We start from the raw sequence: 26,423 nt of genomic DNA on the forward strand, positions 1-26,423 counted from the left end.
GTATTTAAGGCATTTCACTTCTTCCATGGCTAGAGACCAAGAGAAGAGAAACCAAAGGAGGGCTCGGTCCTCAGAGCACAACTCACCCGCCTGGCTTTGCTCTGATATTTGATGGCTTTCTTGGTTTCTTCCTTGGCGTGTTCGACGTAGTCGGCAGCATTCATCACATTTCTCTCGATGTTGTTGACCATTTCACCCTGAAAACAAGTTTCAAGCTCAGCAAACGTCAAGTCGCTCTCTCATGTCTCCCGAGACAGCTCTCAGGTAAGCCCAGCACGAGAGGGATGGAGACAGGATCCCTCACGGTTACAAAGTGGTGCAGACACGCCAGCAAACGCAACCCAATTCCTGTTTCAGGAGCAGCTGAAAGGGGCGGTGGCAGCAAGGACAGGTGAATGATGACCTGACATGTCTTCACAGATGACAGGTGAAGACTATCCACAGATGAGCGATGACCTGACATGTCTTCACAGACGCACAGTGAAGGGAGGGCTGCAAGCTCAGGTTAGTCTCATGTTTTACCCTCAGTAAAACATCCCACACGCAAAGGATGATGTCTTTTCTAACAGGCAGAAACCCACTACTGCTTATCTTTACAATATCAGCGAACTAAGTACAGCCTCCAGGTGACAATGAATTGATGGTCAAAGATGACAATGGGAGGAGAGTCCACAGCACGTGTGGGGAGGTGCATTACCTGGGTCCTGTCCGGGAGGAGACCGAGTCTGCAGCAGCCAATAGCAAAGCATTGGAGAAGGATGGATAGGTGACTATCATTCACAAGCAAATGCACTAGCAAGTCCTGATTCTGGGTTTCTGTGTTACCAACCTAACACAACGGCAGATGTCTAAAAGGTAACGGGAAGTGAGGCCACCTCTGGTGGCTTGTCCTAATGAAGCTTCCCACCACACATTAGGTATGAAGTGATTATAACTAAAGCCTGAGCCGTACAAAGCTTTGGGATTTCAAAATCGATCTACCATCACACAACTACTTCCCTCTGAGTCCGAAAGTCACCAGATGCCCCACTCCACAGTTCTTAGACCAAGTGGCAACTGGTCCATCCCAGGTCAAAGAAAACCATACGTGTCCATCAGTGCTAATCCCTGCCCACAGATACCCACTCCAACCCACCAGTGCCTACCCTTGCCTCTCCATAACTGTTGGCATCCTCCACAGGTATCTGGTACGTGAGCTTTTTCACAGGTTTTTACGATAAAGTTTATCAAAATAAACACCATTCAAGGCATGTGGGGATGAATCCTAAACCCTTGACATATCTAGGCATCAGAGAACGTCACTAGCTATCAGCCAAGGGACTCTGACAGCTGCCTCAGAAAGGTGGTGACGAACAAAAGCTTGTCTCGCTGGAGGCCAGCTGCACCCTAGCCTGTCCCAGATGCTCCTGAGGGATCTGAAAACCCTGGAAGACTGGTTCCGTCTCTGTAGGTTCCCACTGCAACTGAGTCAGTATGGACACATCGCCCATGCACACACAACTTGATGTTATACTTGCACACACTCTGGTCATCCCTGCCTGAGCTGCACAGCAGGCAAGAACACCATAGAGTGAGGTGGGCTCTGGTCAGTCTCAGTGATTTTACCCTCAAGGTTAGTCTTTAAGCACTATCCTGATCCTTGTTTCGGTTTTTCGAGACAGGGTTTCTCTGTAGCTTTGGAGCCTGTCCTGGAACTCGCTATGTAGACTAGGCTGGCCTCGAACTCACAGACATGTGCCTGCCTCTGCCTCCCAAGTGCTGGGATTAAAGGTGTGTGTCACCACAGCCTGGTGATCAGTCATTCTTGGAGTCAACAGCCCCAAGAGGGGAAGACCAATGTCCCCACAGTCCTGCCAATTTCAGGGTGGTTGGCTTGGCCACCTCCTTCCTCTGTGAGCACTGTTATATGTAACTGAGGTCACATGATGTGTGTTCACATTTATTTACATGTATTCATATCCGTGGCTGTAGTAAGGTTTCTGTATATCCTTAAACCCACCACAGACATTTGAAGGTTTCATTATTCTCCAGCACCTGGTGCTGCCTGTGGCTCTCTACCTAAGCAGCTGGCCAGCGAGCATGGCTCCTGTAACTGACTAGTGGCCTACGGAGGAAGTGTCCACTTAGGTTTCAGTTAAGCATTCACCACAAACAGCACCTGACTCGAGACTGGATACCTAGCCCTGGCTTCCCTGGCCAGAGCATGGGGAAGATGCCTCATTACCTGGGTCTCCACAAACATGGCCATATTCATGAACATCTCGTGTAGCTCTCGGATGCTGCTCTCCAGCTTCATGATGTCTTTGTGACGTGACTCGATCTCGTTGAGAGCTTGCCTAGTAATTTGTGAATCCGATATAATCTTCGGAAGGCAGAAGAAAAAGTATTACTAACTCCAGGCTGGCTGATAAGTTAAAGGCAAAAGTGCCCGTCTACATTAAGTGTGTTGATGTACGGCTGTGGCACTCACATCCGAGATGAAGATGGACGGCTTCCCGCTCTCCAGCATCTCCTCCAGCTCATCGTCTGTGGTGGTCCTCCCAGCTGAGGGGCAATGGGAACTGCACTGAGGATGCAGCGTGGGACGCAGCCAGGGATCGTCAACTAAGGGATCACTAAGCTCTGACTGAGCCATTAGCCTCGTCCACAGAGTTTCCCTGCCCTTTCTAAGATCCCTTCCTGGGCAGGCTAATGTGGCGGAAATGTGACCGCAATGTGTCACAAACCCACCCTGGTATTACAGAGGAGTAGCCGTGCCTCTCCTACAGGTTCACCACAGGCTTCAGGACAGAAGCAGCTAGCCTGAAGGTGGCATGTGACAAACACATGGAGGTCATCTCCCAGCCAGGCAGGAGGGGCTGCAGTATACAGAAGCGCCTCAAGCTTTGCATATGTGACTGATGTACAAGCGCCAGCAGCTATGAGCAACTCAGCACCGGCTCCCCACCCCCAACTCTGAACACATCTGGCTGACACTAGGCCCAGGCATTAGAAAAGGGTTTCCGGTTTATGGTGCAGCTGAAGGTGTGAAGGATCCTTGAAGAGTGTCTGCCACACTCTCCCTACTCACTGATCTCTAGCTGGCGCTGGATGCGGCCTTTGCTTCGCTCCCGAAACAGGATCTGCGCTTCGTTGTATTCTGTCATGACGTCCACAAATTTCCGTGATAGCACCGAGTGCTAGAACATGGAAAACACGGTGTTAGTGTATGAGAGTCATTCCTTCCTTTGTAAGAGGTAAAACCTATGACTGGAAAGCTCAGACCGTTACTCTTTTTCAGTAGAAATAAGAGCAAAAGCAGCAATGGAAGCTGTATGACCTGAGGTCACCAGGCCGTAGTAACACACACCTATAATCCCAGCACTCAGGAGGGAGAGGCAGGCAGATCTCTGCGTTTAAGGTCAGCCTGGTCTACACAGTGAGCTCCAGGCCAACTAGGACTACATAGTGAGACTATGTCTCAAAAAAACAAAACAAAATGCCACCAACAAATAATCTGGGGCCTACAGCAGTCAGCTGACTTCTGGAGGTGAGCATTATGGGAAGCTGAATCCAGCTGGCAGGCACATGGACTGCCTTGAGCTGGCAGGCTTGTTCACACAGCACTGAACTTCCCAGGTCTCAACCATAAACCCCCAAACAATTAAGACCAAACCACTAACATCCAGATGATTCAGCTGGTCCCCTGCCCTGCAGCACAGACTGTGTGGGTTTCTGAGGTGTCATTTCACAGTGAAGAGATGCAACCCATGTGCAGACAGACAGTGAGGGAGGGCAGACATGACAAAAAGATGCAACAGCTAGGCTCAGATGTGGCTCAATGACAGAGCTCTTGCTGAGCACATGCAGGGCACCAGATTCAATTCCCAGCACAATAAACAAATGGAATTGCTTTGGATTTGGACAAAGGGAGATGCTGTTCTTCCACATCGCCTCAATCTAACTGAGGCTGGAAGGCTGACCTGGGTCCTTCGTATCCGCAGGTCCACTGACGTTCGGTTCCCACTCTCGTCCTGATCACAACTCTGCTCGATAGCTAGAAGGAAGCAGGGCAGAGTCACCCAAGTATGACAGCAGTCTCAGGATGGCCTCAATTTTCCCCATAAAACTAAAGAACAGGTGATATCTTAAAATCATCCTCTAAAGCAGTGGCTCTCAACCTTCCTAATGCTGAGACCCTTTAATACAGTTCCTCATGTTGTACTGACTCCTAACCATAACATCATTTTTGTTATTACTTTATAACTGCAATTTTGCTACTGTTGTGAATTGTAATGTAAATACCTGATATGCAGGCTGTCTAATATGTGACCCCTATGAAAGGGTTATTTGACCCCCAAAGAGGTCAAGACCCACAGGTTGAGAATCACTGTTCTAGTTACCAAAAGAAATGTTTATAACACTGTACACATAGGTATTCAATGACAGACATGTAGACAGACATGCACAAACTTGTGTGTACACACATTAACACCCATGTAAACACATATATACAAATACCAACATACCAGTATGCACATACTTGCATACATATAATGTATGCATACACACCCAAATCATAAATACATGTATATAGAAAAATGCATAAAAAACCAAACACACACACAAATATGCATACAGGTGTGTGATTGTGCAGGGGCCTTGTGTGTTTGTGTTTATGCATTTGTATGTTTGTGTTCGTATGTATGCGTTTGTATGTCCACATTTGTCTCTGTTGCTCTGGCTGTTTGCATGTGTGTGCATCGGTGTTTGTAAGTAGTTGGTGTGTATTTGGGGTGTGCCAGGTGTATTTAAACACCCAGTCACTGTAATGAGTCTGAATTAGATACTGAGTGGTTGTATTCTTGGGAACAACATTGTTTTTAAGGTGCACACTCTCAGGGTCCGCCTTGAGATCAGTGGGGAGCACACTAGGACCTGGGCAACACGTCTGCCACCATGAAGTTGCTGTCCCTGAGAAGAGGGTGTGACATGCAGAGATGAGATTTGCTCCTTTTGATGTGTCTCTGTGAGTTAAACACGTCTTCCTCACAGATCAAGGAAGGCAACTTCTATTTAAGTACTGTGCAGAAAGCCACAGCCCTCACCCAGGCCAGGTGTCATGCTGAACGCAGAGCCCCATGGTCTCAGCTGGGCTGATGTCAAGTGTGTGCCGGCTGGAACTGCAGGTAGGGGGCGCTGCAGAGAGCCCTCCCTCCCCTGCTGCTCAGCCAGTGTCCCTCCCACCTCCCACCCCAGACCTGGGATAGAACCTTGGGAGTGGAGAAGGAGGGGACCACAATGCAGCCCCTCCCTGATCTCTCCAATGGTATTACGTGGATGGTAGTGTAAGTGTGCATCTCTCTACTGCTGTGGGGGTGGGGGGGGTCAAGGTTGGGTTTTGGGAGTCATGAAAGCCCTAGTTTGGAATTAAAGCAAGTGACATGGATTTGGAATTGTCCGGAGGCTCACGGGTCACTTCACCGCACCCAGCCTTTTCAGCAGTTTCTTGCCTCTGGAGAGCAGCCCTTTTTTCTTTTTAGAGGACATTTCCCTGCCTCTCCTAGGACCACCAGAACCCATAGATGATGTAGGTGACCCCGAATGGAGATGGGCTGTGGGGGATGGAGCTCTCCTTGCTGTCCCTGAACCCTCGGGAGGAACCTAGTAGGTACATTGCGACAGTTTTATTGGGTGTGTCAGTGCCAACAACAATTCACTCGATAACGCGTACTGCCCCATCTCCCGCCAGCCAGGGGAAAGGGTGGTGGTTCGTTTCTTCTTTCAATTTTTAAAGTATGACATGTTCAGCAAGTCCGGTTTTATCCCATGCTTTTTCAGACCCAGGCCAGCTGGCCTTGGTGAGTTCCTGATAGAACATCCCCATTGTCTCAGTGTGTGGGTGCACCCCTCGCGGTCCTAAGTTCCTTGCTCGTGCTGTCTCCTGCTCATGATTTGGCATACTTTAAAAATTGAAAGAAGAAACATGGGATAAAACCGGACTTGCTGAACATAATGGACAATGAGGACTACTGAGAACTCAAGAACAATGGCAATTGGTTTTTGATCCTACTGCACGTACTGGCTTTGTGGGAGCTTAGGCAGTTTGGATGTTCACCTTACTAGACCTGGATGGAGGTGGGTGGTCCTTGGACTTCCCACAGGGCAGGGAACCCGGATTACTCTTAGGGATGATGAGGGAGGGGGACTTGATGGGGGAGGGGGAGGGAAATGGGAGGTGGTGGCGGGGAGAAGGCAGAAATCTTTAATAAATAAATAAACAATAAAAGGATCTGAAAAAAAATAAATTAAGCAAGCAATTAAAAAAAATAAAGTATGCCATGAGAAGTACATGCCCACTCCCAAGCCCCCTCTGAGAGAGAGGCTGGCCTCGATGGGCTTTCGCTGTCTGTGTCTTGGGAGACAGGGTGGCCATCGCTTTGGCAAAGAAAGCCAGGTCATAATTTACTCTGAAAATTCAGACTAAAATCAGGGGAAGTTATTGTCAATCAGATGGATAGGCAAGGTGGCTGAGTACCCATCAATCATTGTAAAGCAAAAGCTCTCAATGGGAATTTGGATGGATCGTGAACTAGGTGGGTAGATGAGACCCTGCCATGGTGGAGTGAGCCCTTGGGTCAGTTAGAATCCTACAGAAAGTTTGGGAATGGCACACTGTTTGAAAGAAAAAAAACTGAAATGAACCTTAATTGCAATCTAAGGAAGCTCAGAGGCCCTTCTTCTCACGGTTTCCAAAGAGAGGTATGTTTTCCCCAGCACGTGGTGGGCTTTGAAAGACTATTAGGTGGGGAAAAAAGCTAACCAACAGTGTTTTGAAGGGATGGAATTTGATTAAGGGACATAGAGTGCCAATTTAACTTCATTCTGCAGCTAGGCACACACCTGAGCATGGCCAGTAATTGCCAGGCCTCTGGTTCTCTAAACTCCCCAGGGCAGAACTAGGCAAGTGAGAGCTGGCCACTCAGTGGGCGCATACACCAAGCAAGGCAAGGGGGCCCCAAGCTTGCTTGGATTGAAAATCAAGGTCTAACTCTAATGGATAACACCTAGGGCGCACCCCAAAGCACACCTGAAGATACCACGGGACCAGCTAGTGCAGTCTCAGGAACTGCTACGTCGGGAGACAGTATTGCATTGGTAGGCCAGCACCTCTCTCTCACCTCCATGAGCTCTGAACAATTGTGCTTTGAGGAGAGGGAACACCTGCTCCTAAGGCCAAGGTGCTGCAGCTGGGTGTTCCGGCCAGCTTTGGCACGCCCAGAGCCAAGGCTGCCCTTCAGGGCTTGACCTGGGATTAAAGTTTTGGCTGTTAGTGTGAGTCAAGCTTGCTCACAATAAACACGTGGATCGGGTTGTGCTTTTCCCGAGGGTGGCTAACAATGCAACGGGCAGCTTTCCTTTTGAGTACACGCTGGCGCACTCTGTGTAAACAAACGGCTTTAAGAAATATGTTCCCAAGGTTGGCCTTTCCCGTATTCTCAATGGACATATTTAAAAATGATTGTTCAAGATGATTCGTTTCACTATGAATTCAGTTGCTGGGCAACTGAGACCAGGTGAGATAGCCTATAATACTTTAGGTCCAATGGGTTTTTTTGAGACATATTTCTTTCCTCTCTCTCTTTCTTTAAGCCCACATTGAAGTCTTAAGACTACCACGCTGTCCGCTTAGGGTAGCTTAAGTCGGTATCTCTCTAAGGTGTCTTCGGTTGCTCACTTACGTAAAGGCTACATGCCTGATTAGGGTGTGAAATGAACACTTTTCTTCTATGTCCAAGCAGATAAGCGAAGAGATAAAAACATATACATAAAACACAACAGATAAGAACTCGCAGTGATGGCAAAATGTGAAGATGAGACACTCAAGAGAATGCAGTCTCAGGCAGGCGTGCTACGCTGCAGAAGCCCTGCCATCTAAGCCCTAAGGGGGTGGCCAGTGGCATTTGGGTCCCCAAACCTCACTCTCTGTCAGCTGAACTGTGCACCTATTGTAGAGGCCAAGGAAAGCCTCTGACTGACTGAAACCAAAGGGTCCTTCTGTGGGACACCAACATACAAGTTGGAGCTAAGCATTTGCGGGCACAATGGCCAAAGAAGGAGAGGGGAACAAAATCAGGGCAGATGCTGGTGGGAACCAAGTCATGAAAGCAGCAATGCAAAGATTGCGCCAGACCGCAGAGAGGGGAAGAGGCAGGCAGGCAGGCTAAGGGGGCTGGCTTACCCTTTTGGCCTTGGAGCGCATGGGTGGGTCCTGGGAGTAGTGGGATGGAGCATCAGAAAGGTGGACCTTCACATCATCAGGCACTTCTTCCAAGAAGTTGGAGGGCACAAGGCCTTTCTGCCCATTCAGCTCTCCCTGTAAACAAAGGGTGGAGAAAGGGTCAAGGAAGCCACTTCATTTTCTAGAACCTATTTCTCCCACAAGGACACCCTACTTAAGAGGACAGATGTGACCAGTTGATTCTGGCTGGAAGTGGCAGGGCTTGAAGGAATGTTGGGTAAACATTCCCTACAGAGTCCAGATCATGACAAGAAGCCCAGTCATGCATGAGGTAGGAATCCAGGGCCTTACAAGAGCCAGGTAAGTGTCCTGCTGCTGAGCTGAGCCACATTCCCAGCTCTCTTCTGGCTTACTTTGAAATAAGATCTCACTCAGTTGCCCAGGCCAGCCTTGAACTCACAACCCTCCTGCTCAGCATCCTGGGAAGTGGGAACTCCAGTTCTCTACAAGTCTTCTTCTGGCCTGTCAAGTGCAGCTCTTGTTTAGGATTGAGGTATAGATTCTAAAGATTCAACTCTACTTGGAGCCACTCCTTAATTCTCAAGCCCAACGTCCTCTAGGGCTGGAGTACAGCTCAGTGGTGAAGCACTTGCCTGGTGTCTGCATTCCACCGAGCCAGCCTGGGAGACTGAAGGAGTTCAAGGCCAGCCTTGGCAACTTGACAAGATCCTATATCAAAATCAAAATGGATGAGGGTGTAAAGACAGCAGCTTGTGACGGCTAGTGACCCCAGCTACTGCTATTCCTTGACAAATATGGGAGCCAAGGATCCAAAAGAGCAAAGAAGGTCAGACCAGCTCATGTCAAAAAACCCTGTGGTTTTCCTTCTTATACAGGAATGTGTCATTACTGTAAAGCTTGACCCAACAAGGCAAAGATAAAGTGTTCACGCCTGCAGACCTCTGCTTCAGGGTGGCAGAAACTCCTGCAGCTGTGTTCATACATCTGCACAAATACAGGGTTAAGGTGGAGTCCCGCAAATGCAGCTCCCTCAGCAGCCACACTGCTCCATCCTCAGGACTTCTAACACCACCCTGCCTGCAAATACTCAAACCAAGTTCAAAGTTGGCTGGGACTGCGCCTCCCGCCTGTAATCCCAGCTATGTAGGAGGCTGATGTCGCAGGAGGACTGCTTGAGACCAGCCTGAGGAAAGCAGCGTACTCCTGGCTCCAAAACAAAGCAACACCCTGGCTGGTCCTGACAACATGGGGTTACATTTCTTCATTGATGGTCTAGGACACGAATTAGCCCACATCAAACAGAACTTGCAAGCCTCACAGTGCACAACCAGAAGTGTAATGATGGACCCAAGGGAGGGATATATAGTTATAAATGGTCTTTCCACCAGAGGCTAATAACCACAGTATGCAAAGAAACAGCCAAACAAAAGACGTTTAAAATAGGCATTTCTTCAGATGAATAGACAAATGGCCAAAAAAGATTTGGGAAGATCACTACAGGCCACAGGGCAAACACAGATTACACTACAGGGTGGGTCAGCAGGTAAGGTGCCTGCCATCAGCCTGACAACCAGGGTTCAGTCCCTAGACCCACTGGGTGGAAGGAGAATTCCATCAACTTGTCTCTGACCTTCACACGGCACCTACCACCCACCCCATCCCTGCCAATATAAAAAGTAAAAAATATGTGAATCTTACACCATCAGGATGAATATGGTCAAGAACTTCCCGGCAGCTCCTCAAACCAGAAGACAGATACTGGCGAAGACACGGACCCTCCCGTAGCACTGATGGGAGTCCAGTGGTGGAGCTGCTGTGCGGCACAGCGTGGTGGGTCCTCCAGAAACTACAACGCTACGGTGTGACCTCACAGTCTGCACCTCAAAAACTGGAGATGGATCCAGGTCTCAGCCACACGTACGAGTGTTTATGCCTCCATTGTCTGCACCAGTCAAAAGCCAAGTGCAACTAATGTGTCTACCTCTGGATAAATGGATCAACAAAAGAGGACACATGCTTGCCACGGCATATTCAGACTTGAGAGAAAAACCCCATTCCGACACATCCGTGGCATGGCGAATTGAACCCGGTGCTATAAAAAAATTTTTCAAGGATTTCTGGGTAAGCCGCTAGGCTGGAAGTCTTACCACCAAAATCCGACAAAAGAAAAGAGCGAGTGCTCAGTGTGCTCTCTCAGGGAAGGAAGAGACAAGGTCTGCTGAGGAGCTTGTTAAGCCAGGGAGATCCCTGCAGGGAAGCAGGGCTCAGCTGGAAGCCCTCTTTACACCAGCGGGCCTGCCAATCAACCTGCAAGGAGAAAGCTGCCCCCTGAATACACGCCACCTACAGGGGGTCCAGGGGTCCAAGATAACTACCAAGAAAGGACTTAGAGCCTCCCATTCCTTAACCAGAAGACTGAAGCTGCAGAGGTCAATGGCTCCCATTGGTCCCTCCTGCACATGGCAACAGAAGCCTTCTAGGGCCATAGGGATTTGAGAACTTCCCCCTTTCAACTCAGCACAACTATGCCAGCCAAGTCAAACTGTAAATGGTCTGTTATTTCCTATTATATAACTTGTAAGCTCACATACATAGATTCATAGCGTTGCTTTTGTTTGTGTACTGCTCATTATCTAAAGTGTTTATTTTACATTCCCCCTACCCAAGTTTACTATTTTTTAAATATTTATTATGTATACAATCTTCCATCTGTGTGCATGCCTGCATTCCAGAAGAGGGCACCAGACCCCATTACAGATGGTTGAGAGCCACCGTATGGTTGCTGGGAATTGAACTCAGGACTTTGGAAGAGCAGGCAGTGCTCTTAACCTCTGAGCCATCTCTCCAGTCCCCGAGTTTACTATTTTTAACTATATTGCTCAGCCATGCCTCATACTCTCCCCTTCCTACATTTCTTCTCTCCTTTTTACTTCTCAGATCTGACACTCTAGATCTGGGAGCCCTAACATCAAGTCAGCTTCTCCCTCTCACCACCTTATCCATCTCATTTGTTCTTTTCAAAGTCAACTTATTTTCCTTCCCACAACACTGCCCTCCCACTCCCAATCTCATTAAATGAGTCCATGTGCACGCCATACTGTCCTTGGTTGTCTTCCAACAGTTGTTGATGTCTCAAGGGCCCCTGTTAACTGGAGAGTCTAAAAACTGGGTGGCAATAGTCAGCAGTTAACATGCTACCCAGGGGATAATGCATAGCCTACCCAAGCGCTCAGAGCTCCTGGACCGAGGTGTTATTTTATGAACTACACAACTGTACCAATCTTGTATGTTAAAAATATAGCAACTGAATGAAAATAGCAAATTTTAAAGAACCAAGCAGCAAAAATAATATACATAAATCCCATCACAGTGCCATAAACCTGAAAAATGAAGACGCAGAACCCTTCCAAAAATTACCAATCCTGTAGCAGCGGCATCTAATGGGAGTGAGTTAAATGAAATTCCAGTCACAGAACTCAAAGGATCTACAGTAAGTTTGCTTAGAATAGTGGTTCTCAGCCTGTGGGTCGTGACCCCTTTGAGAGCCTAATGACCCTTTCACAGGGGTCATCTAAGATTGACAGAAGTATCAGTTATTTACATTATGATTCATTAACATAGCAAACTTACACATATGAAGTAGCAATGAAAATAATGGTCAGGTGGCAGTGGCGCATACTTAAAATCCCAGCACTAGAGAGGCAGAGGCAGGTAGATCTCTGAGAGTTTGAGGCCAGTCTGGTCTACAAAGCAAATTTCAGGACAGCCAAAGTTACACAGAGAAACCCTGTCTAGAAAACCCAGCAACTGGGGCTCAGCCCTTAAGTGCACTGGCTGCTCTTCCAGAGGACCTGAATTCAATTCCCAGCAACCACATGGTAGCTCACAATCTTCTGTAATGAGATCTGGTGCCCTCTTCTGGCCTGCAAACATTCATGCATGCAAAACACTATATATAATAAATAAAATTGAAAAAAAGAAAAAGAAAAACCAGCAACCAAAACAACAACAACAAAAGAATAAAAAAAAAAAAAGAAAGAAAGAAAAGAAAAGAAAAACTTACGGACAGAGTAACAACCACACGAGGAACTGTATTAAAGGGCTGTGGCACTAGGAAGGGTGAGAACCACTGGCTTAGAGGATATTAAGTTACACGGAAGCAAGCTGTAGATGATCTCTCATACCAGACCATTGTTAGGGCCCCATCAAGCCAAATATGGGCGTATATGCCTTTAATCCCAGCACTCAGGAGGAAGAGGCAGGCAGTATGAGTTGAGGCCAGCTTGGTCTAAATAGAGTTCCAAGTCAGCCAGGGTTATCGAGAGAGATATTGTCTCAAAAACAAACAAACAAACAAACAAACAGGGCTGGTGAGGTGGCTCAGCAGTTAAGAGCACTCACTGATCTGGGTTTAATTCCCAGCACCAATGTGGCAGCTAATGACTGTCTTAAATGACACCCTCACACAGACATACATGCAGGCAAAACACCAATACACATAAGATAAAAATAAAACAAAGGCAAAATAACCCTAAACCCCTATGTGCATGCTGGCCCAAAGTTTTGGATTTCCCTTTTCTCTGTAATCTTTTTTTGCTTCCAAATCACTCTCTTCCTCATTGCTACCCAAGTTTTCTATTTTGTAAAAGATATGAATTTATTAGAAATCTGAAGTTACTTAACATGTATTGAAGGAAGGGGATTCTCTTACTCTGAGAGAAAGCCTCAATGTTTATATTTTATAAACATTGTTTTACATTTAATAAAGTGAAAGGGTTAGAGAGATGGGTCAGTGGTTAAGAGCACTTTGTTACTCTTGCAGAGGACCTAGGTTCAATTCCTAGTATCCGGGAACCCAAAGCACCAGGCACACACGTGGCACACATACACATATACAGGCAAAACACTTGTACACATAAATAATATTTTTTTAAAAAAAATTATTTATTTATTATGTATACAATGCTCTATCTGCATGTTTCCCTGTAGGCCAGAAGAGGGCATTAGATCTCATTACAGATGATTGTGAGCCACCTTGAGGGTGCTGGGAATTGAACTCAGGACCTCTGGAATTACAGTTTATGCTCTTAACCTCTGAGTCATTTCTCCAGCCAAATAAGAAAAAAAATTAAGTGAAGAAAAAAAAATAAAAATTAATAAGTCAAGCTTAAAAGGCCCAGTGGGTAAAGGCTCTTGTTGATGAACCCGACAGCTTGAGTCTCATTCCCAGAGACCACATGGTAGAAAGGAAGTGGCTCTTGAAAGGTGCCCTCTAATCTTTTCATGCATGACACTGACACACTCTCGCGCGCGCGCGCACACACACACACATTACATAAATGTAATGGGAAATTTTAAAAAGCAATGAAATACCTTGTTCAAAAGCTCTGTTTACATTGTCAGTAAATTCTTTCTGTTTAGCTGAAAGAGAAAATAATTCTTTTAATTTTTGCATTTAAATAAACTTACAGTAAAGCCGGGTGGTGGTGGGGAACGCCTGTAATCCCAGCACTCAAGAGGCAGAGGCAGGTGAATCTCTGTGAGTTTGAGGCCAGTCTGGTCTACAAAGCAAGTTCCCGGACAGTCAGAGCCACACATAGAAACCCTGTCTTGAAAAGTCCCACCCCCTAAAAAAAAGGAAGGAAAAAAGTAGACTTACAACATGAAGGCAACACTTTGTGACCATGCTGCTCTACACGTAAGGACTGGGGTTCGAGGCTCTACAGCCTTTGTGTTCTTGTGGTGCTGAGGACTGTACTAAGGCCTTATATATGCTATGCAAAGTCTCTACTACTGAGCTGCATTCTGTACTTGCATTTTTTTAAAGAAAAGATTTATTTATTATGTATACAACATTCTGCCTCCAAGTATGACTGTAAGCCAGAAGAGGGTACCAGAGCTCATTACAGATGGCTGTGAGCCACCACGTGGTTGCCGGGAATTGAACTCAGGACCTCTGGAAGAACAGTCAGCTCTGCTCTTAAGTTCTGAGTGATGTCTCCAGCCTGTCCTGGCATTCTTTTGACACAGGGCTTCACTGTGTTGGCCAGGCTAGCCTTAACTCCCTGTTCTTCCGCATCTTCCTCTTGACTGCTGAGATTGTAAGTATTTGCTAGCATACCTGCCTTGCGTTCTTGTTAAATGCAGTGCTGACAGGCACTATGAACATTCTATTTTTCAGCCACGGAAGGTCTGGAGGCAAATGCCAAGGCTTCTGAAGTGGCTATGGAATCACATAAGAAAAAAAAAGAATGACGGGCGAAATCATCATACTTTGGATGTCCGTCAAATGGTCTGGGTGTTAAAAACTTGGCTCGTGATTAGTTTTGCTAATAAAGGGAAGAGAAGACTTCAGGAGGCAGGGCCCAGTGGAAGGAGGTTAGGACACTATAGACAAGTCCTGGAAAGGGATCCTGGGGCCCAGGCTCTGTTAGTTTCACTTTGGCTAGTGCCGTGTTCATTGCCTCCTCCACTCTGCATTCTTGCCACAGTCCCAGGAGCAACTGGGCCAACCTACCATGGACTAAACCTCTGAAACTGAGTCAGAAGAAAGCTTTTCTTTTCATTTCAGGGACTGTCTCACAGTGATGGAAAAATAAGTAACACAGGAATCAGGGATAGGCTTTGACTATCTCTACCTCAGTCTTCCATACTTTAACACACTACCATCATGACATTTATTGCTATTCATTACCACGTGTTTTAGGCAATCACCTGCAAATTATATAGCCACCCAGGAAAATGATACTATTTCCATTACATTCTATCTTAGAAGACTACCAATGCAAAGAGCAGGCACAGCAACCTCATTTCCTATTGTTGCTCATTAGAAAATGAGGAATTTTTACAAGGATGCCTTCTGGATGTAACTATATTTATTTAGAATCTTTTAAAACATTTCAAATACATTGTATCTCCAAGGTAGGCAATGGCAGGTATGGAATTCTCCCTTAGGCACATGGCCAGTGAGTGCAAGAGCTGGGGACTGAATCCCAGGGGAAAAATTTAGGAACTGATCTAAAAAAGGACAGTAAGTCATCCAGACAAAGCTGCTAGAAGTGTTTCACATGCTCTGCCTGTGTCTCACTAACTTAATTAACCCTTGGGGTACTGACCTAACTCTCTCCAGTTATAGATGAAGAACTGAGGCTCAGACATCCTCAGAAGCCACTGTTTAAGAACACACAGAAAATCAACAGCAGTGTTGGGCCTGATCCTCACTCTGGAGCTTTATGTGATACCCAGATGCCTGAAGCTTCTGGAGGAGGGTAGCTGACTTCTGCCTTGATGCTCAGCACTTGTATCCACTGTTGTGACGTATTTAACAGCATTAGCTGAGTCCCTGTGATGCTTCAGGTGCTTTTCTGAGAGGGAAGCCAAGAAGAGGAGACACAAGTTACACAGTAACATTTACAGCAGTACAATGACCACTGTGGCCAAAGGAAGCTTCATGAGAGTGATGACTGCTCTCAGATCTGGGGAGAGGATGGGATGGGATGAAAATATGAGAGTTTCAGGTCACATCAGTAGTGCTCACAAAGGCCTGGGGTAGAAGGGTGCCTGTGACTGATGAGGAAATGGAAACCGCCAAATGTGGCTACATTGGGACATAAAATGAAAAGCAGAGGGTAGAATATGCAGAGCCCGGGTAGCTAGGTTGAAATGTTTGGTTTTAAACCTAAGAGCAGAAAAAATCCATTTAAAAGGTTTTAGACAAGACTCTGAACAGTGATTAGATTTAAGACCACCCCATAGTGACAGGGCAGATATATTTTAGATGGGCTTCCAGGTACAAGCATCTGAAGCTTCTGTGGTATGTATGGAGTGAGAGGAATAGGTTGCAGGTAGTAAAAAGAGATTGGTAGATGAAGTTGAGACATGTTTTCTTTTTTCTTTTTGGGTTTTCGAGACAGGGTTTCTCTGTGGCTTTGGAGCCTGTCCTGGAACTAGCTCTTGTAGACCAGGCTGGTCTCGAACTCACAGAGATCCGCCTGCCTCTGCCTCCCGAGTGCTGGGATTAAAGGCGTGCGCCACCACTGCCCGGCTACCTCTTTCTTCTTTTTGAGACAGGGTTTCTCCGTAGCTTTGGTGCCCGTCCCGGAACTAGCTCTTGTAGACCAGGCTGGCCTTGAACTCCCAGAGATCCGCCTGCCTCTGCCTCCCGAGTGCTGGGATTAAAGGCCAACCAACCGTAAGCTGGGTAGTGGTGACGCATGCCTTTAACCCCAGCACTTGGGAGGCAGAGGCAGGCGGATCTCTGTGAGTTCGAGACCAGCCTGGTCTACAAGAGCTAGTTCCAGGACAGGCTCCAAAACCACAGAGAAACCCTGTCTCGAAAAACCAAAAAAAAAAAATGACATTTACTTAGCAGCGAGCGACAGAGCGTGCGAGAAAGAGCGAGTGCCACAGCACCTGTGTGAAGCCAGAGACTACTTATGGGAGCCATGTGGACTGAATTTGAGTCCTTAGGGTTGTGTGGCAAGCATACATGTACAAAAACACCTTCCCACTCCAGATCTCGCTTGCAGTTTCTGTGTCAGCCTCCGCACACACCTGGGTCAATTCTGTAAAATAAACAGACCTATACTCCACTGGCGAACCTTGACTGCTACTCAGTGGAATAAAATGAAAAGTAAAGCAGGTGAGACCAAATGTCAGGGTCTCAGGGCTTGCCCGGCTGTAGCTCTCCATGTGATCGAAGGCATTTCTGCCAGCTACTAGAGATGGCCAGGAAACAAAGAACTCCTTGAATGATGATGAGGGCCAACAAATGTTTTTCGACTCATTTCTCCTGTCATGTCCTCCCAAGGGCAAAAAAGCATGTGTGAGAATCTCGTCTATTACCTCTGACAGTGGATTTTATTTCTTCAATGGCAGCCTCAGTTTGAGCGTGTGCGAGTTTCTCATTGATTTCCATTATTTCCACAAGGAACTGACTGTCTGTTCCATAGTCTGTCCCTTCAGGGATTTCTATTCCTTGGAGCTTTAGCTATCGGGGAGGAGAATATGGAAAATGAAACAGATCAGGGTCATGTAAGTTCTGCTCACCCCTTCAGAATATCTGATGGTCATATGGGAAAATGTGAATATTGGTTGGAGAGGGAGCTTAGAGCACAATGCATGCCAAGTAAGTCACATGTCCAGCCTGGAGACCTGAGCCAAGAGTGCTGGTAAAGGAGCTCACTTATCCTGAGCCATCGGCAGCTGGGCCCTGAATATTCATACCTCTACCCAGGTCTTAAAATGTTTATAAACATTCTACTCAATACTAAAATTGCCTAGATGTTCTTGCAAAAAACTCCCCAAGTACTCTTACTATCATCAAATTTATAGAAAATAGTTAAAACAATAAAACCAGGGAAAGTTAAGATATACAAAAGGATCCAGTCTGGTGGTTCATCTGCGTCCCCAGGTACTCAGGAGGCTGAGGCAGGGAGATCACAGGTCAAGTCCAGCCTGGGCAGCTAAGTGAGACCCTGTTTTAAAAAGTAAAAAGGTGGCCGGGCGGTGGAGATGCACACCTTTAATTCCAGCACTTGGGAGGCAGAGGCAGGCGGATCTCTGTGAGTTTGAGGCCAGTCTGGTCTACAAGAGCTAGTTCCAGGAAGAGGCACCAAAGCTACAGAGAAACCCTGTCTCGAAAAACCAAAACCAAACCAAACCCAAAACAAAACAGAACAAAACAAAAACAAAAACAAAAACAAAAAAAGAAAAAGAAAAAAGAAGAAGTCAAAAGGCACCTGGGGATACGGTTCAGTGGATACTAAACCTAGCACCCATCCCCCAAATAAAACTTAGAACCCAAAACCAAAGAACAACCCAGTGATTATCAGACAGGGGCCATGGCTCAGTGGCAAGGAACTTATTTACTTAGCATGAGGCATTAGGTTCAATGCCCAGAACTGAAGAAAAAAAGGAGCTGGATGTGACGTGAAGCAAGAGAATTACAAAAGAAACAAAAACAAGGAAAATGGATTTGCAAAGAATATTATGAAAACTATACTTGTATAGAATCTTTTTCTTTCTTTTTTCTTCTGTAGTATTTTTTGAGGATAACATCATTAGCTTCCTGGACTAGGCCAGGTCTCATACAGAGGGAGTCACATACAGATGGGTTGGGAAATACCTTACAAGGTATAGTCCCCTGTTCAGGGGAGCCTGAAGAGTCTTATAGGCATCATTCAGTAGGGCCGAATGCTTCTCTGAGAGGTGTTTTTCAGTCTGTTCATAGAGATAAAAAAAGAATTTTATTACCACAAGGGCCAGTTTTTTTTGATTCCCAAACTCTTATAATAAGACAGTGATTTAAGGAGTATGGCTAGAATTAGAACTGGTGTTAGATGACTAGTCTGTATTTTTTTTTAAATTTATTTACTTATTTGTGTGTACATGTGTCCTTAAACGTCAGAGAAGGATATTGGATATATCTCCTGGAACTGGAGCCACAAATGGTTGTGAGCATCATGTAGGTGCTGGGAATCAAAGTTGGGTCCTCTGGAACAGCACCCAATGCCCGTAACCACTAAGCCATCTCTGCAGCCCCCCTTTCTGACTTTATTATTATTATTACTATTTTATGTACATTGGGGTTTTGCCTGCATGTATGTGTAGGAATGCCAGATCTCTGGAACTGGAGTTACAGACAGCTGTGAACTGCCATGTGGGTGCTGGGAATTGAACGCGGGTCAGTGCTCTAAACTGCTGAGCCATCTCTCCAGTCCCCAGTATAGTCTGTATTTTCAAATATGGGTTTCCAGTTATCAGAGAAGTCAGATAAAAGCTGTGAAGAAATGACATCTCTGGGGGTTGGCTGCCAACAGTTTCCCAGATCAACACAGCCACCCACCCAGTTGCACACATATATGGGTACTATTGGGGGGGGGTCAGTGAATACCTGAGACTTTTGGCTGAAGAAATCTGGATGGATGAGACATTGTAGTTGATGGTACCTGTGCTTAAGTTTCACGATGTCAACCTTGAAGGATCGGTGACTGGAAGGAAACCAGATGTTACGCATGCAACAGTATTTAGTTATTTACTACGGTCTGGATCTGCTTGTGGGGAAGATGTAATAACATAAAACAAAGCTTATTTTTAAGATGCAGCCATAGTGAAGGAAAATCAAACAGGATCAGAATAGGTAATGTATGTATGACGTTTGAGAGATGTGAATGGTGTTACTACTGAGTGATCAAAGACCAGAAGGGACATGAGTGCAGAGACCCTGAGCTGAAGGGAAGATTAAAAGCTTGACAAATTAAGGGCTAAGGTTAGTGTGGACCATTGTAAGCACTCAGTGTCTGATGAAAATGTGTTTCAGAGTTTGGAGTACTTGCCCAACCTGTATGTTCTTTGATTTCTTTTTTTCTTTTCTTTTCTTTTTTTTTTTTTGGTGCTGAAGACTGAATGTCTCCTGCATGCTGGGCAAGGACTTTAGCACCAAGTCACTCTCTTCCCTCCTTTCCCCCACCAGACCTCTTTTTACTTTTTATTTTGAGACAGAGTCTCTCCTCCCCCCGTCCGCCATAGGGTTTCTCTGTGTAACATTCCTGGATGTCCTGAAACTTGCTTTGTAGACCAGGCTGGCTTTGAACTCACTGCGATCCACATGCCCCTGTCTCCTCCCAAGTGCTGGGATTAAAGGCCTGAACCACCATCATCTGGTGAGACAAAGTCTCTTAACTAAGGTAACCAAGTAGATTTTGAAGTCACTCTATGGTCCAGGCAGGCTTTGACTTTCAATAAGCCTACTTTAGTCTCCCTGATCACTGGGATTGCAGATCTGTCACCAGGCCTAGAGCCTTGGCATTAAAAAAAAGTGTGTGTGAGAGAGAAAAGGTTAGCGTCAAACTTGCTATAATAACCAAGAATGAGACCTACAACTCTGGATCTTCCTACCTTCTCCCTGAAAATGCAGGGATTATAAGATTTATGAGAATAAACCCAGTTTACCAGCTTAACTTAAAAACAAAAAGGTTGAGTTGGGTGTTGCTAAATTGTTCAGTGCTGAAATTTTTTTGATCCCTCCTTAGCTTTCTGAGCAGTTAGAATTATAGGTAGACTATCACGCTGACCCATTAATACCTAGAAGCAGGTGTTTTTTTTTAACGATAGCACCGGGATTCGAACCCAGCCTCTTGGTATTGCAAAGGAAGTGTCATCCATTGAGCCAAAGCACTCACTTGTTTCTCTTTTGGGGAGTGGTGGCATTGGGGGAGTCAGACTGTAGGATCCTCTTGCTTTTGGCTAGAGGGCAGGGCCACAGGTGTGCACAACCACACCTTGCTCTACATTTTACCTCTGCTTACACTTCCGTACCAATCTCCAGAAGGCAGGGGGCGAAAAAACCACAAACATTTCTTGGCCTCTCTCTCTCAATCTTGAGCCTGAATTAAAATTTTGGTTTTTTGAGACAGGGTTCCAAGTTGCGACCCTTCTTCATCCCTGAATACTGGGATTCCAGACATATGCCACCACACTTATTTTTGACACAGAATTTCTTTGTATAGCTGTGGCTGTATGGGAACTCACTCTGTAGACCAGACTGCCTTGAACTCACAGAGATCTGCCTACCTCTCCCTCCTGATTGCTGGGATTAAAGGTGTGTTCCACCACCCACCACTGACCAGCAGTTTGTTTTATTAATTGCTTTTTTTTTTTTTTTTTTGTTTTTTCGAGACAGGGTTTCTCTGTGGCTTTGGAGCCTGTTCTGGAACTAGCTCTGTAGACCAGGCTAGTCTCAAACTCACAGAGATCCGCCTGCCTCTGCCTCCCGAGTGCTGGGATTAAAGGCGTGTGACACCACTGCCCGGCTGCTTTTGATTTTTGAGACTTAGTCTCATGTGGCCCAGACTCTCAAATTTGCTGTATAGCTCAGGTTGCCTCAGATTTGCAATCTCCTGTACCCCAGAGTGCTGCGCTCAGTCACGCATGCACCAACACACCTGGCTTCTTTTAGTTTTATTTTCTCCTTTAAAATACTTATTTGAGATGAGATGTTCCCTAATTTTGTGGTTGGATTCCAACTGGGAATCTTTCTACCTCAGTCTAGCATGCATGTAATCCCAGCAGTGGGGGAGTAGGCGGCAGGTGGACCAGATGGATGTTGTGAGCTCCAGGCCAGGCAGAACTAATGGCTAAAGGTTTTTTTTTTTTCCTTCCTGAGACAGCTTTTCTCTGTAGAACTTGCTCCGTAGACCAGACTGGCCTTGAACTCAGAAAGATCCGTAAAGGCGTGCACCACCTCTGGGCAGCCAAGGTTTTTTTTTTTTTTTAAACAAAAAACCCCAAACTCTCCTTTCTGCTCCCTAGAGTTTAGCCTCTGTCTGTACTTCCTTTTTTTCCAGGAGTCTTGCTGTAATGGTCTGTCCTGTCCCTTTAAGAGAGAAGCCCCCTCGTGATCTAGGGACAGCCCCTGCAGTATTTCTGCCACAGCACTCGTCGGGAAACCAGCAGCTTTTTACTTAAACCATAACACCCGCCCCTCAAACTCCCTATAATGTAAACTTGTGCTTGTTCCCTTTTGTTGTTGTTGTTGCTGGTGTTTAAAAACTGTACCTTGGCAGCAGAGGCTAGTCCTGAATTCGTGATCCACCGGCCCCCACTTCCCGAGTGCTGCCAGGGGTCCTGGGGACCCGCAGCAAATCCATTACACTATATACTTATCCATTTTTTCTTATTTTGAATCAGTCTCGGTAAATTGCCTAAACTGGCCTGGAACTGTGGTCCTCTTGCCGCAGTCTCCCAGCTGGCTGGAAAAGAAATTACAAATCCGCCGGCGCTGACCCAAATCTTGGTCACTAGGGTAACGCCTGCCTAATTTTACTAACTCGAACTTCCCAAGGCCGGCTCGCCCTCCCAGCACTCCGCGCCGCTCGTACCAATTCATGAGGCTGAAGTAGTCCCGAGTCGGGTCAGGAGGCTGCAACGCGCGGCAGTGTTCGCAGAAGAACCCATCCCCACTCTCCACACACCCTGCGCTGCCGCAGTTCCAGCACTGCCGCGCCTTGCTCTTCCCCGAGGCAGCACTGGTGCTCAGCAAGCTCCTACCCAGGAACCCAGCAAGTCGCACCTCCCACACGCAAAGCAAAGCCCGAGCGCCAGAGCTCCACATTGGGACAGCGGCCCGTCTGGCCTGGGTCTTCGCACCCGAGGGGAAGGAAGAAAAAGTGACTCGTTGCTGATTGGTTAGGGAGCCGAGGAGGCGGGATCAGTCTCGAGGAACTAGGCTACCGAGTTCCGTTCTGCATTCTAAACTACAATTCCCACTAAGCCTTGAGGCTACGTGTTGCAACCGATTTGCGTCTTCTTATTGGGCCTGCCGAGGAGGAAGACGTTTTGATTGGTTGAGGGTGGAGTTTGTATGGAAGGTTTAGCGCCACACCACTGGTTGCGGCTGTGGGGTGTTTGTGGCTCCAGGTGTTCTTTCGCGGTGAGTCTTAGCGGGAAATTTTTCTTGAGTGTTTGAAGATTCCAATCGGGTTCTCAGGGTCTTATGCAAGGGAACCCTCCGCAGCTTCCGCTTTATCTGCCTAGTTTTCTGTGCGAGGAGGCGCTGTGCGTAGGCAGCTCTTCCTTTTTTAGCTGCTCTTCGAGGAGAAATTCTTTTTTCCATGTTACAAGCTGAAACAGGTCTGGACACATGGGAAGGCACAGAGTTGTGCTCTTAAGTAGCAGAGCGAAGTAGTTTCGTAGTGAGTGTTATAAATGTTAGTGATCATGCCAGGCCCTTGATTCATTCTTTCCAAATAGTTACTGAGACTCCAGTCTTCGCTGCTAGGCTCTGCAGACACTGGAGAGGGTAAGCAAGTTTGTGGGGTAGGGTGGTAAGGAGGCAACCGGCCATTCTCAGCTTCTGTACATAAAGGAAAGGCCACTTGTACACATAAAGCTGTGTAAGTGGCCGATAAACTATTCATAATCCTGGAATTTTGCTGTGATTTGGTTTTTTTTTTTCGCTCATGAACGGCCCCTGCCTTTCTGAGATAGGTGGTCATAATATGCCTGTTCCTTTAAAAAAATTTTATTTTTTCAAGTGTTTGTTAAGTCCGTGCAGTGCGCACGGAGGCCAGCAGAGGGCATTGTATTCCAAGAGCCAGAATTCCAGGTGTTTGTGCGTTCCTGGATGTGGGTGCTGGGATGTCTCTCCAGCCCCTTCATATACCCATTCTTCATTTTGTCTGTTTGGTGTAACTGGGCGTGGAATCCAGGACTTTGCATCCGTTAGGCAAATGATCTACCATTGAGTTATGTCCATATTCACTTATCTTTGGGTAAAGATTTATTTTATTTTAATTCTGTTATGTGTGGGGGAGTGTGCACATGTGAGTGCAGGTGATTGCAGAAGCCAAAAGTGGGCTTCAGACCACAGGAGTTGGAGTTCCAGGCAATCTTGAGCTGTGCTGGGAACAAGAATACTGTGTGTTTTCCTGCTGAGTCATCCCTCCAGCTTCCATTCTCCAGTCTTGAATTTTAAGCCTTGTTTCTCGGCTCTCACCCACTGTTGGACTCTTGTTTTTGAGGTTGGACATGAAGAATCAGCAGTTCCCCAGCAGCGCTTCCTCAAAGGCCCATGGTGGTGGTGCCTGTTCCCAGTCCCAAGGTGGCACTTTCTCTCCATTGCACGATCTCTCCTCACAGTCTCCAGGCACATCCAGTTCCTCCACCAGCACAGTGCCATCTTCCAGCCAGTCCTCACATTCCAGCTCTGGGACGCTGAGCTCTTTAGAGACAGTGTCCACTCAGGAACTCTGTTCTATTCCTGAGGACCAAGAACCTGAGGATCCTGGTCCTGTCCCATGGGCTCGGTTATGGTCTCTTCAGGATGGATTCTCCAATCTAGGTAAGGCATTTTAGTATATAGTGGAGTGTCTTGTTCAGAGAAACAGAGGTGATGGTTAGGCTGTTGCAACCGAAATCTCAGGGCCCTGTGACTGGTTAGAGGTGAGAAAAAGTTTAAAAAGTAAAAATTAAAAAAAAAAAAAAAAAAAAGGCTGTGATGGCGTTTGTGGGCTGCCATTGCCTGTCGTGGGCTCGTTTCATTGCTTCTGGTCCTCATGCCAAGGCTTGTCTTATAGGACACCCTTTGGACAATTTTACATCATGCCCGCCTCCCAGACTGCGCACATGGTCCCTATTCTGAAGCCTAGCTAATGCCTAAAAGACCATGTTCTGTTTCCATCCAGTCCCTTCGATTCCTCTTCACTTAGCAAATTCTCCTTGAGATTTTAGGAACCCGCTCCAAACATTCCTTCCCTATGAAGCTGTTCAGTTTCTCCTCCTTTGGACTCTAACAAATGCTTTCCATCCCTGATACTGTGTTGCATTTTAATTTTCTGTTTCTCATGTTTCTTCTCAACTCAGTGGTAAATTACCTGAAACCAAACTCCATTCATATTTATTCCCACTTCCCAGTCCTTGGCATCTAATAGATGAACCCCAGTTTTCCATTCCTACAGTCTTGGCACAGTTAGCCTCTTATGGCAGATGAGGAAATTGTGTGTCCTTCATGAACTCAGGGCAGCTGTGGTTACCAACATGAGACCCTATGAGTGCTAGAGAGCCTACACTGAGCTACATCTCTTGTCCTATCCCTAGCTACCTTATTTTTATTTTCAAATAGAATCTTGCTAAGTTTCATAGACTGGCCTCCTTTTTCTTTTTCATTTTTTTTCAGAGAAAAGTTCTCATGTAGCCTGGGTTGACCTGAACTCATTATGGCACTGAGCCTGGCTTTGAACTCTTGATCTTCCTGCCTCTACTTTCCTTTTTTTTTTTAAAAAAAAAAATTTATTTATTTATTTATTAAGTATAGTATTCTGCCTGTAGGTAGACATGGAGGCCAGAAGAGGGCACCAGATCTCATGATACATGGTTGTGAGCCACCATATGGTTGCTGGGTATTGGACTCAGGACCTCTGGAAGAGCAGCCAGTGCTCTTAACTACTGAACCAACTCTCCAGTCCCCTGCCTCTACTTTCCAAGTGTTGACATTATAGGCATACTTCACTAGGCTCTACTCATTTGTTTTTTATTGTGGGTTTTTTTTTTTTTTGAGATAGGATTTCTCTGTGTAGCTTTGGAGCCTGTCCTGGAACTAGCTCTTGTAAACCAGACTGGCCTTGAACTTACAGAGATCCACTGCCTCTGCCTCCCAAGTGCTGGGATAAAGGCGTGTGCCACCATCCCTCGGCTACTCATTAGTTTTTGAGACAAATTCTGCAGCTCAGGTAGGCTTGCAATTCACTGTATAGTTCCTCATGGCCTTGACTTTGCATTAATTTTCTTTTAGCCTACTGAGTAGCTGGAATTACACATACCAACCATACCTGGTTCTAATTTACACATTTGTTTGTGGATATCCAGTTGATCCAGAACTATTTCTGAAAGATGTTTGTGTTATTCAGTGTTCTCTAGAGGAACATAGGTGAAAGAATGAATATATATAATCTATTTATATTTAATTACTTGTCATTATTATTAGAGTGGCTTACAGGCTGTGGTCCAGCTAGTCCAACAGTGGTTGCCCCTGGGAGGTCTAGGAATCTAGCATTTGTTCAATCTGTAAGGTTGGATGTCTCAGCTGGTCTTCAGTATACACCAGGGTCCTGTTGAAGTAGGCTTCAATGCCAGTGAGGGAATGGACTTGCTAGTAAGAGTGAGAGTAAGCAGGAAAGAGAGCAAGCTTCCTTCTTCCATGTCCTTTAGCTGTTAGCAGATGTGGTTTGGGTAAAGGTAGATCTTAGCACCTCAAAAGATCTAGATTAGCCAGGCATTGGTGGTGCCGGGAAGCATTGGCAGGCAGAGCTCTGAGTCTGAGGCCAGTTTGGTTTTCTAGATTGAGTACCAAGATAGCTAGGGCTACACAGAAAAATACTGTCTTGAAAAACGAAAACCACACCCCCATCCCGATCAGAAAAAAAAATTACAAGGGGATTTATTAATTTGGCTTATACAATATGGCCTGGATAGTCCATTAATAGTTCTCTTCATGCTGGGCGGTGATGGTGTACACCTTTAATCCCAGCACTCGGGAGGCAGAGGCAGGCGGATCTCTGTGAGTTCGAGGCCAGCCTGGTCTACAAGAGCTAGTTCCAGGACAGGCTCCAAAGCCACAGAGAAACCCTGTCTTGAAAAACAACAACAACAACAAAAATAGTTCTCTTCATGTCGCAGAGACTGA

The 26,423-nt window shown here is 46.2% G+C and overlaps 4 protein-coding genes across 13 annotated transcripts in view; 1 reads left to right on the forward strand and 3 right to left on the reverse strand.

The window, feature by feature from the left end:
- The window catches only part of LOC130871660 (small G protein signaling modulator 1-like), an 89,297-nt gene extending 88,582 nt beyond the window's left edge, over positions 1 to 715 (reverse strand). Inside the window, exons 1-2 of the mRNA XM_057765206.1 lie at positions 698 to 715; positions 91 to 197 (exon numbers count right to left, since the gene is read on the reverse strand). Coding sequence (XP_057621189.1) covers positions 91 to 160 — 70 coding nt within the window. The 5' untranslated portion in view covers positions 161 to 197; positions 698 to 715. The remainder of the gene's footprint in view (positions 1 to 90; positions 198 to 697) is intronic.
- On the reverse strand, positions 87 to 8,288 carry LOC130871659 (syntaxin-2-like). Its single transcript, XM_057765205.1, has 7 exons — positions 8,222 to 8,288; positions 3,963 to 4,036; positions 3,071 to 3,179; positions 2,471 to 2,544; positions 2,225 to 2,362; positions 698 to 725; positions 87 to 197 (listed from the first exon to the last, which is right to left on the reverse strand). The coding sequence occupies exons 3-7, from the start codon at positions 3,144 to 3,146 to the stop codon at positions 193 to 195; spliced, it is 321 nt and encodes a 106-aa protein (XP_057621188.1). The 5' UTR covers positions 3,147 to 3,179; positions 3,963 to 4,036; positions 8,222 to 8,288; the 3' UTR covers positions 87 to 192.
- On the reverse strand, positions 8,234 to 22,405 carry LOC130871656 (iron-sulfur cluster co-chaperone protein HscB-like). 4 transcript variants are annotated; one of them, XM_057765199.1, is made up of 6 exons: positions 22,123 to 22,405; positions 19,137 to 19,233; positions 18,374 to 18,463; positions 17,087 to 17,231; positions 13,616 to 13,663; positions 8,234 to 8,356 (listed from the first exon to the last, which is right to left on the reverse strand). In XM_057765199.1, the coding sequence occupies exons 1-6, from the start codon at positions 22,353 to 22,355 to the stop codon at positions 8,298 to 8,300; spliced, it is 672 nt and encodes a 223-aa protein (XP_057621182.1). In that variant the 5' UTR covers positions 22,356 to 22,405; the 3' UTR covers positions 8,234 to 8,297. The 4 variants fall into 4 exon arrangements, with proteins under 4 accessions (XP_057621182.1, XP_057621181.1, XP_057621183.1 ...); XM_057765198.1 differs by lacking the exon at positions 8,234 to 8,356 and adding an exon at positions 8,424 to 8,950; XM_057765200.1 differs by lacking the exon at positions 8,234 to 8,356 and adding an exon at positions 10,041 to 10,225.
- Positions 22,406 to 22,642: 237 nt separating this feature from the next.
- Positions 22,643 to 26,423, forward strand: part of LOC130872181 (serine/threonine-protein kinase Chk2) — a 44,521-nt gene continuing 40,740 nt past the window's right edge. For all 7 annotated transcript variants that reach the window (XR_009056893.1, XR_009056892.1, XM_057766031.1 and 4 more), the window contains exons 1-2: positions 22,643 to 22,673; positions 23,764 to 24,083. Coding sequence is in view for 5 of the 7 variants with exons in the window: in XM_057766031.1 (XP_057622014.1) it covers positions 23,771 to 24,083 (313 nt within the window). In the remaining 2 variants the exon portion in view is untranslated. The remainder of the gene's footprint in view (positions 22,674 to 23,763; positions 24,084 to 26,423) is intronic.

This window comes from Chionomys nivalis, chromosome 3 (genome assembly GCF_950005125.1).
Source record: "Chionomys nivalis chromosome 3, mChiNiv1.1, whole genome shotgun sequence".
NCBI lineage: Eukaryota > Metazoa > Chordata > Mammalia > Rodentia > Cricetidae > Chionomys > Chionomys nivalis.

What these genes read in the sequence shown, in the direction of transcription:
- LOC130871659 (XM_057765205.1), bottom strand. Translation starts at nt 3,146, where the DNA reads ATGACAGAATACAACGAAGCGCAGATCCTGTTTCGGGAGCGAAGCAAA. An exon ending in CGTCCATCTTCATCTCGGAT is followed by an intron (nt 2,363 to 2,470) that starts GTGAGTGCCACA and finishes TGCCTTCCGAAG; the next exon opens with ATTATATCGGATTCACAAAT. An exon ending in CCATGTTTGTGGAGACCCAG is followed by an intron (nt 726 to 2,224) that starts GTAATGAGGCAT and finishes TGGCTGCTGCAG; the next exon opens with ACTCGGTCTCCTCCCGGACA.
- LOC130871656 (XM_057765198.1), bottom strand. Translation starts at nt 22,355, where the DNA reads ATGTGGAGCTCTGGCGCTCGGGCTTTGCTTTGCGTGTGGGAGGTGCGA. An exon ending in TACTTCAGCCTCATGAATTG is followed by an intron (nt 19,234 to 22,122) that starts GTACGAGCGGCG and finishes GTTTCCTTCCAG; the next exon opens with TCACCGATCCTTCAAGGTTG. An exon ending in TGAACAGGGGACTATACCTT is followed by an intron (nt 17,232 to 18,373) that starts GTAAGGTATTTC and finishes CCTCCCCGATAG; the next exon opens with CTAAAGCTCCAAGGAATAGA.